This window comes from Mesoplodon bidens (assembly GCF_964165515.1).
Source record: "Mesoplodon bidens genome assembly, chromosome: 10".
Lineage (NCBI taxonomy): Eukaryota > Metazoa > Chordata > Mammalia > Artiodactyla > Ziphiidae > Mesoplodon > Mesoplodon bidens.
Window position 1 is genome coordinate 83,390,165 of NC_138172.1, and position 12,181 is coordinate 83,402,345.

At 46.5% G+C, this 12,181-nt stretch overlaps 1 protein-coding gene and 1 pseudogene across 3 annotated transcripts in view; both read left to right on the forward strand.

The window, feature by feature from the left end:
• The window catches only part of TRIM26 (tripartite motif containing 26), a 24,175-nt gene extending 18,500 nt beyond the window's left edge, over positions 1-5,675 (forward strand). Inside the window, exons 4-7 of one of the 2 annotated variants that reach the window (XM_081245913.1) lie at positions 838-860; positions 1,348-1,463; positions 1,704-1,736; positions 2,254-5,675. In XM_081245913.1, coding sequence (XP_081102039.1) covers positions 838-860; positions 1,348-1,463; positions 1,704-1,736; positions 2,254-2,939 — 858 coding nt within the window. In that variant the 3' untranslated portion in view covers positions 2,940-5,675. The remainder of the gene's footprint in view (positions 1-837; positions 861-1,347; positions 1,464-1,703; positions 1,737-2,253) is intronic. The other variant, XM_081245912.1, reaches the window with a different exon arrangement.
• Positions 5,676-7,445: 1,770 nt separating this feature from the next.
• Positions 7,446-8,060, forward strand: LOC308623498 (ras-related protein Rab-9A-like; annotated as a pseudogene). The gene has a single exon. The product of its transcript is annotated as a ras-related protein Rab-9A-like (transcript).
• Positions 8,061-12,181: the final 4,121 nt, after the last annotated feature.

A 12,181-nucleotide genomic window follows, 5' to 3' on the forward strand; every position in this document is an offset into this window, starting at 1 on the left:
GAGCTGTCAGGGCAGCTGTCCATGAGGTCATTCAGAAAGCTGGTTACTTCCATCTGGTTGTTTCACTAACCTCAAGGTATGCTGTCCTCAGCTGTTTTGTCAAAGTTGGACTCACCATCATATCCAAAATTGAGCCAAGGAAAAAGAGGAAGTAGAATGGAATTTCTTTTTTTAAAGGATGTGACCCCAAAATTATAGTCATTGCTTCCTTTCGCATCCCATTGGCTGGAGCTTTGTCACATGACCAAACCTGGTTACAAGGGAATCTGGGAAGTGTAGTTTTCTGTTGGGTGGCCCTCTGCCCAGCTATTACTCCACAGGTTCTATTACTAAAAGGAAGAAGGGGAGAATAGATCCTGGAGGATACTTAGCAGTCTCAGCCACTTGAAAAGCAGATCACATACATCACTCCCCTACTTGAAACACTTTGGTGGCTTTCTACTGAACATAGAACAAAATTTGAACTCCTTGCTATATGCCTGTCCAGCCCTGCATGATGTGGCCCCTGCCCCCTTTGCCAAGCCCTTTCCCACCTTGCTTTCCTCCCATTCTTCACCTGGCCAGTACTGAGTTCTTCAAGTCTCAGCACAAGTGTCATCCTCTCAGAGAAGCTGGCCTGTCATCCCCTTCTCCTACCACCACCCCCCCATTTGCTCTGTCATTGTGATTATTTTGTTTGTTTTTGTTTTATCCATTGCTGCCACTAGAATGTCATTTCCATAAGGAAGAACCGCATTTGTTTTGTTCACTGATGTGTCCTGGTCTCTAATAGGGTTGGTACATATGAATGAAGTCTTCTTTGATTCACATTGACTCTTGTGCTTTCTTCCTTTCCAGGACACCAGAGACTTCTTAAACAGGTAAAAGAGTTTCCTTTCCATGGTGCATCTCATTCCCCTGTGCCTTTGTCCCCTCCCCTGTTCCTTGACCATGATCCATCTGAATTAATGGCTGTGTGATCTGAGGCCAGAGGTTCCCACATGCATGGTTCATCCTGACAACCTTCTCTTCTGGGAAGCAAGAACATGTCCTTGATAGGTGGAGACTTTCTCTGCACCGGAGCAAGTTCTCTGTATAATCCCCACTCCTGTGTCCACTATCCTTGTCTGAGACGGGACAGGATGGTGTGAGAACACATGTTGGCAGACAAAAGGGCTCTGAATGTTGAGTCTGCTGGTGGTTGTAAGTCTTGGCTCAGCCTTGGGCAGTTCACTTAGTACCTCTGAGGCCCTGTTTTTCCATTACCTGGGGATAATCATACCTTTCCCTCCCCCTTCATAAATTGTCATGAGGATTGAGAGAAATGTAGGAAGAGCTAAGTAGCAGGTTTGTCTGTCATCTTCTCAGGTATCCACGGAAGAAGTTCTGGATTGGGAAACCCATTGCTCGTGTGGTTAAAAAAAGGACAGGAGAATTCTCAGATAGACTTCTGTCTCTGCAGCGGGGCCTGAGAGAATTCCAAGGTAGGGTTTGGGGAGGGCCTTGGGGTGGGAGTCAGGAGCTGGGGTGCCGCTTTGAGAAGAGGATACCTGGCTCCTTCGTGTCGTATTCTCTGACCTGTTCCTCTGAGGTCTCCTGGTTGTTTTTCCCTTCTTGGGATCTCAGGGATGGAGACTTGTCACAAATTAATACTGTCCAAGTGAGAAACAGGTTGATAGGTTTGCTGGGCTTGAGGGTCATTGCTGTCCTTTTTTTCTCCCCAGGGAAGCTGCTGAGAGACTTAGAATATAAGACAGGTGAGTATCCGAAGGGTTGTTCCTAGATTTGCCTCAAATAAAGAATACTCTTCCCACAGAATCCTTCTGCCCCCAGGTAGCCCATTCTCTTGTACAGCAGGGAGAGTTTCCCAGCTGCACTTCTGAAGTCCCCACCGTGCATTTTCTGACTATTCTGCTACCCTTCGTCTGCAGTAGAGCCCTCCACTGGAGCCTCTGACCCTTCCCGCCTGTGTTTGGTTATTCTGTCCTCAGAGGTCCTGCCGCCAGTCCTTTTCCCTGTGACCGAGTTCCTTCTCATCTGCCCTGTCATGTGGCTCCTGTATTCGGAGCGAACTCTGCCCCAGGCCCCGCTGCTGTGCTGCCTCTGGCCCTGCAGTCAGGCCGCGCATCACATACCCCTGAGGGGCCTGTTCACGCTGCCACAGGCGTGGAGCGCACCCCTTGGATCGTGCGGTGTGGCAGCCCTGCTGTGGAGACTGGGGGGTCCCCTCCTGGTCCGCCGGCGACACCGCTACTTCTTCCTTTGTCCCCGCAGTGAGTGTCACCCTAGACCCACAGTCGGCCAGTGGGTACCTGCAGCTGTCGGAGGACTGGAAGTGCGTGACCTACAGCGGCCTGTACCAGAGCGCGTACCTGCACCCCCAGCAGTTTGACTGTGAGCCGGGGGTGCTGGGCAGTAAGGGCTTCACCTGGGGCAAGGTCTACTGGGAGGTGGAGGTGGAGAGGGAGGGCTGGTCCGAGGATGAAGAGGAGGGGGACGAGGAGGAAGAGGGGGAAGAGGAGGAGGAGGAAGAGGAGGCCGGCTATGGGGACGGATATGATGACTGGGAAACGGATGAGGACGAGGAATCGTTGGGGGATGAAGAGGAAGAAGAGGAGGCGGAGGAGGAGGAGGAAGTTCTGGAAAGCTGCATGGTGGGGGTGGCCAGAGACTCGGTGAAGAGGAAGGGCGACCTCTCCCTGCGGCCGGAGGACGGCGTGTGGGCGCTGCGCCTCTCCTCCGCCGGCATCTGGGCCAACACCAGCCCCGAGGCCGAGCTCTTCCCGGCACTGCGGCCCCGGAGAGTGGGCATTGCCCTGGATTACGAAGGGGGCACCGTGACTTTCACCAACGCCGAGTCGCAAGAACTCCTCTACACCTTCACTGCCACCTTCACCCGGCGCCTGCTCCCCTTCCTGTGGCTCAAGTGGCCGGGAACACGCCTCCTGCTGAGACCCTGAGCCCCACACCCACCGATGCTTCACTGCTCTGGGATTCCTGGGCTCTGTGACGGGAGAGGAGGGGCCTGGCTGGAGCACCTGGAGCAGGCAAGGGGAGGGACCCCGTGTCTGCTGCCGCTCCCTCCTTGTGACTGTGGCCCCCTCGGGACCTCACTCAGTGCTGTTCCATCCATCCTGCTCTCGGGCTCCTCTCCCGCCTCCTGGGGTTCCCGTGCTGACTTCTGACCCTGAAGTCCACAGGGCTTCTCCCTCCCTCCTGCCCACTGCCTTTGACCCAGCTCTGCCCTCCTTGTTGAGTAAGAGGCGAGGCAGCACTTTCTTGCCCTGTGTGGCATCCCATGCCAGCTGTTCTTGGGAGAGACCAGTTGACTATTACACCCAAGGCCATTTTACTGCCCTCCAATCCCATGGCTTCTCCTTTGCCCAAATGCACTCTGCTGCCTACCTCCCCTGGCACTTTAAACACGCCTACTGCCACCCCAGCGTGGAGTTAAACACACATGAAAATGTTGGAAATGAACTGAATGAAAATCCACTGAGGCTTCCCAGGCTGTTTAAGCCGCCTGGAGTGCGAGTGGAAAACATCTCCTCACAAGGTCCAGAGCGGAGTCCATGCTTCTCTGAGACCAGGGCTGAGCATGTGAGGTTTCCATTACCAGGAGGTGGGACTCCCTGAAGCCATCTGTGATCTGAGGGGAAGGATCTAGATATATGTGGCTTTGGGGTAACAGTTGTGATTGGTGATCAATGAATTATCTCTGGGTTGGTCCTCTTGAGGAGAGTTTTTAAAAGAATCAAAAATACCCTCCTCTTGGTCAGTTCATATGAAAGCACCAGGGCAAATATCCAGCCAAGCAAAAAGTCCCCTGCCTTGGAAGCCCTGATCAGTTTTTGCAGCAGGGTATGTATTAAACTTCTGTCACTGGCTCTACTCAACATCCAGCTGCCATTTTCCTAGGAGAGGAGCTGGGGAGGGCAAGTCAGGGCTGTGCCGGGAGAGGAGAGGAGGGCAGCAGGGGTCCCCGGCAAGCCACCAGGTCTTCATGTCAAGAGAGGGATCAAAGCGTATCCTCATTGCCCACGGGCCCAACCCAAGTCCCAGGCTCTGTCCAGGCTCCGCTAGTGCCCACAGTTGAGCACAAGCTCCTGCTCCAGCTAGATTACCTCACAGCCTTTGTCCTTGCCCATTCCAGGCACTCTGCCAGTCCCCCGCTTAGCCAGTTTTAACTCCTCCCCTGCTCTAAGAGACTCTTCCCAGCCGCTGTGGATCTCGGGCGTCTCTTAGCCACTACATTATCTGTAGTTGTACTCTTTGTATATATCACATGCTGCCTGAGTCACATGTACATCTGACTTCTGCCTCTAGTTTTGTAAGCTCCTTGAGGGCGGACACTGTATCTTATACTTCTCTTGTATTCTCCATGGCACCTAGTGCAGTGCTGGGCACAGAGTAGGTGCTCAATAAAAACTTGGTGAATGAACAGCCGGGATTCGTATATATTTTATTGTAACTCAAATATTACCGACCTTCACAGTCTATGGCTACAGAGAGGTTCCGTCGATAGCAGTAGCCCAGGGTTTTTCTACCGTGCCCCTTCTGGGTCCTTTAGAACTCTGCAACTCTGCTTGCACACATGCTGTCATTCGTGGAAGTCCCCAAAGAAGAGCTCCCCATGGGACACAGATCAGCCAACGCCAAGGTTCCACCTTGCTCTTCCCCTCCTGCAGTGGTGGCCCTGCGCTGAGATCCAGCACCTGTGGAGCATGGGGCTCCTGCGAGAAGAGTAATGTCCAGCACGGCACACCCACAGTCCTTCCCTGGAAAATAGGCAGTGCCCCAAAGGAAATACAACCTACGGAGATTCAATTCTGCCTCCTAACATTCAACTATCTCACCATTTTTTGTCTGTTCTTTTTGATTTTTTAAAAATTGCCACCTGAAAGGTAGAAGAGGGAGGATTACAGAAAGTACCTCTAAGATTATACTAATGGCAAAGAGCATATTTCCTCCCTGTGCTCTCATTTGTGTACTCATTAATGTTTTCCCTCTTAAATTTATTTTTTCTTTCTAAATACATATATGTAAAATGTGTCGATTATTAGAAATAAGACATGCATAATTATAATAAAGTCTTAATTCACTTTTGAATCTTGAGAGAGAATATTTAGCATAATCTGTTTAAAATTTTTTATTTTATGTTGGAGTATAGTTGATTCACAGTGTTGTGTTAGTCTCAGGTGTACAGCAAAGTGATTCAGTTATACATATATCCATTCTTTTTCAGATTCTTTTCCTGTATAGGTTATTACAGAATATTGAGTAAGGTTTCCTGTGCTGTACAGTAGGTCCTTGTTGCTTATCTATTTTTCATATAGTAGTGTATATATTAATCCCAGACTCCTAATTTATCCCTCCCTGCCCCTTTCCCCTTCGATAACCATAAGGTTGTTTTTGAAGTCTGTGAGTCTGTTTCTGTTTTGTAAATAAGTTCATTTGTATCATCTTATTCCACACATAAGTGATATCATATGATGTTTGTCTTTCTGCATCTGATTACTAGCATATTCTTGAAAATTTTAATTTATTTTATTGGTTGATGTGAACTGTCCCCTAAAATTATACACTACTAACCCTTTATTTATGAAAGAATTTCATATTCTCAAAATGCCTTTTACCCTTTCTTGGAAAGAGTTTTTATACAACAATGAGGGATTTTTGAAACTTTTAGGTGATTATTGTATAATTAAAAGCTAATAGTTATTAAAATGGGAACATTTCCATTTGAACAGAGTATTAATACATTCAGGTCATTGTTGCTTTAATGAGTTTTATGAGTGTCATACTTCTACAATAAGCTGTAGAAGATAAAGTGTCAGCATGGAAGACCCTTGCAAAATAATAAAAATGTGTAATAATAAAAATGTATGATGCCATCCTAGTACAGAAAGTTGCCAGCAAGATTTATTCAACAGATTTAAAAAATTTTTTATATTCATATTTTTAAGTTGTTTTTTATGAGCTACACCTGCACATATGGTCAAATATATCTACAGTGCTTATTACAGAGGAAAAAAGAACAGTGCCCTGCCCTATTACTCTCCCCAGTCGCCTAGTTCATCCTTTTTAGCAGACTATTTTGGTGTTCACCTTCATTTTTTGTAAATAACATGAGTTTGGGGCATTATCCTCTAATTTTACACTGTGGAGAAGGAAGATTTAGCTCTGTTCTCCCTGTTTCTCACCCCCCCCCCCACACACACACACACTCCCCACGTGTTCCCGTCCCTTCAATGTAGACCTAACAGCAGGTAAGTATAGGGTTGGTCAAAAAGTTCATTCAGTTTTAAGTAAAAATAAGACACATTTTTCATTTTCACCAAGAACTTTCTTGAACAACGTATTCATTAACTGAACGAACTTTTTGGCCATCGCAGTACTTGAATATGTTCATTACCATGTGTATGTCCAAGCGATTTACACCATGAGGTAAACCATGATTACTTTTACTTCTCATACAGGTTTTCCTTCATATTTAAAAATTTTTTTTCTCTTTTTTAGAAAATTTATTTATTTTTGGCTGTGTTGGGTCTTCGTTGCTGCGCGGGCTTTCTCTAGTTGCGGCGAGCGGTGGCTACTCTTTGGTTGCGGCTCCTGGCCTTCTCATTGCGGTGGCTTCTCTTGTTGCGGAGCATGGGCTCTAGGCGCGTGGGCTCCAGTAGTTGTGGCTCACGGGCTCCAGTAGTTGTGGCTCACGGGCTCTAGAGCGCAAGCTCAGTAGTTGTGGCGCGTGGGCTTAGTTGCTCCGCAGCATGTGGGATCTTCCCAGACCAGGGCTCGAACCCGTGTGCCCTGCGTTGGCAGGCGGATTCTTAACCACTGGGCCACCAGGGAAGTCCCTTCCTTCATACTTTGATGTCTGAAATAAAAATTTGATGTCTGAAAACAATCTGGTACACGCCTTGTCTTAATATGCCTCCAATTAGTCACTATTATCGTTGTTCTACGGATTTAATGCTTCCTTCTGCTTCTCACATGTTCATCAGTGCCCCTTCTTATGGCTGCCTCTTGCATCCCCACACCACCACCCCCACTTCCTCCTGGGTTTAACTTCCCTCTTCCTGAGGGAAATGTGAGGAGATCGCTCAGCAAAGGTTTGTGGTAAACTACCTTTGTTTTCTCTGTGAATTTCATTTCCTCCTCATTCTGGAGCTAGAATTTAACTGAGAATGGAAATTTAGTTTAATGGCAATTCTTTCAGAAGTTCGAGGGTCAGCAGTGCCACCGACGCGTCCTGTCTGCCGGGTCCTTGACCGGACCGGAGCTCCCAGGCTTCCTCCGTGTGGCCGCGAGAAACTCCCTGCACTCCTATAATGAGCCCGGCACAGTGGTGAACCACTTTCCCTGTTGTCCGTGTCCACGTGAATCTTCCAGACAGTCCTAGAGATAATGATGATGTTTGAACTGAACAATTAAGGGTTCTGAAATCAGAGATCTTGAGATCAATAATGGCAGGAAAATAATCGCTTTTTAAAGTAATTCTCCTTGGAGATGGTGGAGTTGGAAGAGTTCTCGAAAGAACAGATATGTGACTAATAAGTTTGATACCCAGCTCTTCCATACAATAGGTGTGGAATTTTTAAGTAAAGATTTGGAGGTGGATGGACATTTTGTTACCATGCAGATTTGGGACACGTCCGGTCAAGAGCGATTCAGAAGCCTAAGGACGCCATTTTACAGAGGTTCTGACTGTTGCCTGCGTCGATGATTCTCAAAGCTTCCAGAACTTGAGTAACTGGAAAAAAGAATTCATATGCGGATGTGAAAGAGCCCGAAAGCTTTCCTTTTGTGATTTTGGGTAACAAGGTTGACATCAGAGAGCCTCAGCTGTCTGCAGAAGAAGCACAAGCCTGGTGAAGGGACAACGGCGACTATCCTTACTTTGCAACAAGTGCAAAAGATGCCACGAATGTCGCAGCAGCCTTTGAGGAAGCAGTTCAAAGAGTGCTTGCTACCAAGGATAGGTCAGATCACTTGATGCAGACAGACACAGTCAGTCTGCATCGAAAGCCCAAGCCCAGCTCCTCTTACTAGTGAAGTTAGAGAGGTTGCCCGTGCGATCTAACCAGCTCACATACATGCACAGATAAGCACATTGTGGAGAAGAGAATTAGCGTTTGCAGCAATGGATCATGTACTCATGAAATTAAACTAACCATATTGCTGCCTTGTTGGTGGGAGAAGGGACACATCCACTCACAGGAGAATCTACTTACTCAGTAATGGCACCTTACATTTATAAATTGTTAACGGTTGTCTAATGTTTAAATATGCATGTTACAGAGCTAATAAGTGAGATGACCAAGGCTTTATAATCAAAACAAAACACTTGAGTATTCTAGAAGTTACTGTCTTTTCCCCGGGAAAACGGAGAACTACTTTTTCTATGTTTATATTTTTATGCAATTAGCATTCTTTTTCTGGTTCAGAGAAAACATGTCCTAAAGCAATGTTAGATATTAAAGATTAAAATCCAATGCATTTGCACTGTAAAAAAAAAAGAAGAAGGTCGAGGGTCTATTCCATGGCCTCCGTTGTTGCCGTTGAGAAGTCTGCTGACGGTTGATTTGCTCCTTGGGACGTCTTCTCCTTCTTGCTGCTTTTCAGATTTTTCTGTCTTTCTTTTGTTCAGTTTCTGTGTCTAGGGGTAAGTTTGTCATTATTTATCCTGTTCAGTACCTGCGTTTCTTGAATCTATGCTTGCTACCTCTTATCAGTTCTGGAAAACTCAGACTCAGTGTCTCCTACAATACTGCTTCTCTCAATTTTCTCTCGTCTCTCCTCCTGGAACTCCTGTAAGTCATATTTTGGAGCTTCACGTTCCATTCTTCAGATGTCTTAATTTTTCTCTGCTTTTCCATTTTGTTATCTCTCTGTCATTTACATTTACTTCCTCAATTCACAAACTGTCTCTGCATCTGCATTTAATCTATTGTTTGACCAAGTCAATAAGACTATTTTCATTTATATTTTTATGTCTAGTTCTACTTGGTTCTTAGCACTAGATTTTCGTGTTCTTTTCTTTCCTTTTCGTTCTTTAATCATTTAAAAATTCCCATTTTTAGTCTCTTTTAGATTGTTCTATAGCTGAAGTTCTTGGGGTTGTACTCCTCCAGTTTGTGTCTTCCGGTGTGGAAGGGGGGTCATTTCTTCATGTGTTTTTAGTAACTTATTTTGAGCTCCTCTTCAGCAGGGCTTTTTGAGAGCATTCTATGCAGTGCTTCAACCAGGGAACCCAGATGTAATACCGGTCTAATACCATTTTATATTTATTTTTTGGCTTGGGGGTTCGTATCCCACAAACGAAAACATTATCCAGGGCTTCCCTGGTGGCACAGTGGTTGAGAGTCCGCCTGCCAATGCAGGGGACACGGGTTCATGCCCCAGTCCGGGAGGATCCCACATGCCATGGAGTGGCTGGGTCCGTGAGCCATGGCCACTGAGCCTGCGTGTCTGGAGCCTGTGCTCCGCAGTGGGAGAGGCCACAGCAGTGAGAGACCCGCGTACCGCAAAAACAAACAAACAAAACAAACAAACCATTATCCATACACTAGGCCAGGGATTCTGTTTCTCAGAAGGATTCCCAGGAAAAGCTCCCCTCCTATCTCCTGTGCCACTGGGTGGTTTTCCCCCAACTTATCCTTTCTCGGAATGTGTATTCCTCACAGGGACCTGGCTGTATTCCAGTCTCAGTCTCGACTCTCACAGCCACTCAGAATTTAAAGAGTAAAACCAAAATTCCATGAGTAGGTCAGTGTACTCATCCGTTTTCTTGTGAAACTGGAAAAAAAAATTCTGACCAATCACTCATAGTGCCACTGGCAGAAATGTAATTGTTTTTTTAACATGATAGTCAGCTTACAATATGGTGAAGCTCAGGGCGAGTTATACTCATCAGCTATAAATTTAAGATGAAAATTTCAAAAACTCCCATAGCAAACCTGCAGTGCCTCTATGAATTTGCCCCAGAAGGTAGCATAACAAGGAAGGTGATGTGATCCTGGTGCATGCTTCAGAAGGAGAGAATGAGGCCTTTGAGGAACACGTAGCCCCTGATAGCTCTTGACCTTCTTGGGGAAAAAAAAAGACTCCTCCCCCCCGGGTCTCATTTATTGGAGGAAATAGCCATTTCCTCATTTCTTTAATTTTCTGTATTAATTTATTTTGCCTTATCTGTAAGAGGACATCCTTAGATTCTGCCTAAAGATAGAAACCTGGATCTGATCATCCCTTGAGGCTCTTCCCAGCACCAAGGTTTTAAGTCATTGTTAGCAGCAGCAGCAGCATTGTTGATACTTACACTGCACCAGGCAATGTGCTCGGCACTTTTACATGTATTGTCTCATTTATTCCTGATAACAATCCTAAAGTGGGTTCTTGTTCCCAGTTTTCAGACCAGGAGTCTAGAAGCTCAGGGAGATTAAGGTCTCACCACTAAAGGTCACACAACTAAAACCTGAGTCGGTATGAATCAAGGTCTTCGTGTTTCTAGAGCCTATGGTTTTCACAGAGCACAAAGGTGTGAGGTCATTGCTTTCCCAAGAGACCTAGAAGGAAGTATCTGAAATGAGTCCCCATTCCTATGAGATACAAGGTGATACTTAAGGGGTAGAAGCAGCACTCATTCTTCACTCCATTAGACGGACAGCTCCCTGAGGAGACGAGGTAAGTCACGAGGTCTCAGAGTTAGAAGGGATCCCGTTGCTCTTTAGGCCCTGGGCAAATTGGATGATTTTTCCAAGGTCAAAGTCATTGACTGAGCCAAGATCAGAACAGTAGGTATTCACATCTCCAGGGGGGCACCTTGACTTGTTTGCATTCACTGTTTCTTCTGCATAGTTCTTAGAGCCACTCACCCAGTCTCAGAAGTCCTATACAAAGAGACTGCTGTGAGGGGCTGGTGTTGGTGGCAATGGCTTTATTGTCATCATAGGATGATTAGCCCTTGTGTCTTCTTTCTAAAGGCGGTGGGAGAGAATTTACAAAAATAATATTCACTGGTGATAGCCCCGTAATCCCCAATTAAAGATAATCTACACGGCAGTTCTCATTAGTTTAATTTTTTTGTTCTTCTGAGAATTAGAATACATCTTTATTTTATTTTATTGCGGTACGCGGGCCTCTCACTGTTGTGGCCTCTCCCGTGTGGAGCACAGGCTCCAGACGCACAGGCTCAGTGGCCATGGCTCACGGGCCTAGCCGCTCCGCGGCATGTGGGATCTTCCCGGACCAGGGCATGAACCCGTGTCCCCTGCATCGGCAGGCAGACTCTCAACCACCGCGCCACCAGGGAAGCCCTCTTTTTTATTTATTTTTTAATTGCCTACTCTGACCCCCGGCAATGAAGCTGCACTTCTTTATGAATTCAGGGGACATCCAGCCCTAGAGATGCAGGAAAGTTAGCCGTGATCAGAGGCCACTCCTGGCTCCACTCCTTCCTTCACCCGTGGCTCTGAGTGTCTGAGGTTCTAGTTCTGCTACCTCGGTTATGTTTGTCCTAGAGTGCTAGACTTATCCCAAGTTTTTGACTTTGACCACAGACTTCTCTATCACACATGAGAAAAAGAAAGGATAATTGAGGATTTCTTTACTTCTATTGATAAATAGGTTCTGTTTGGTGCACATTTGAGCGGTTTATGCCAGTGTAATTCTGACTCTGCAGACCAGTCATCTGAGACATCAATCACTGAGCTTCCTTCCAGGGTCTCATTCTAAGGGAATTTGCCCCAACTTCACGAGCAACATTAGCTGCTTACTAAATGCCAAGTGCACAGTGGTTAAGAATCCGCCTGCCAATGCAGGAGACACAGGTTTGAGCCCTGGCCCGGGAAGATTCCACATGCCGCGGAGCAATTAAGCCCGTGTGCCACAACTACTGAGCCTGCATGCCACAACTACTGAAGCCCAGGTGCCTAGAGCCTGTGCTCCGCAGCAAGAGAAGCCACCGCAATGAGAAGCCCGCGCACCGCAATGACGAGTAGCCCCTGCTCGCCACAGCTAGAGAAAGCCCGCGTGCAGCAACGAAGACCCAACACAGCCAAAAATAAAATAAATAAATAAATGTATTAAAATATATATATATATATATATATATATATATATATATTTGGTCATTCAGATGTATTTCTCATATACGTTTGGTCTTCGTACACAGTTTCTGGCTCACAGCTCCCTAAACCCTCAG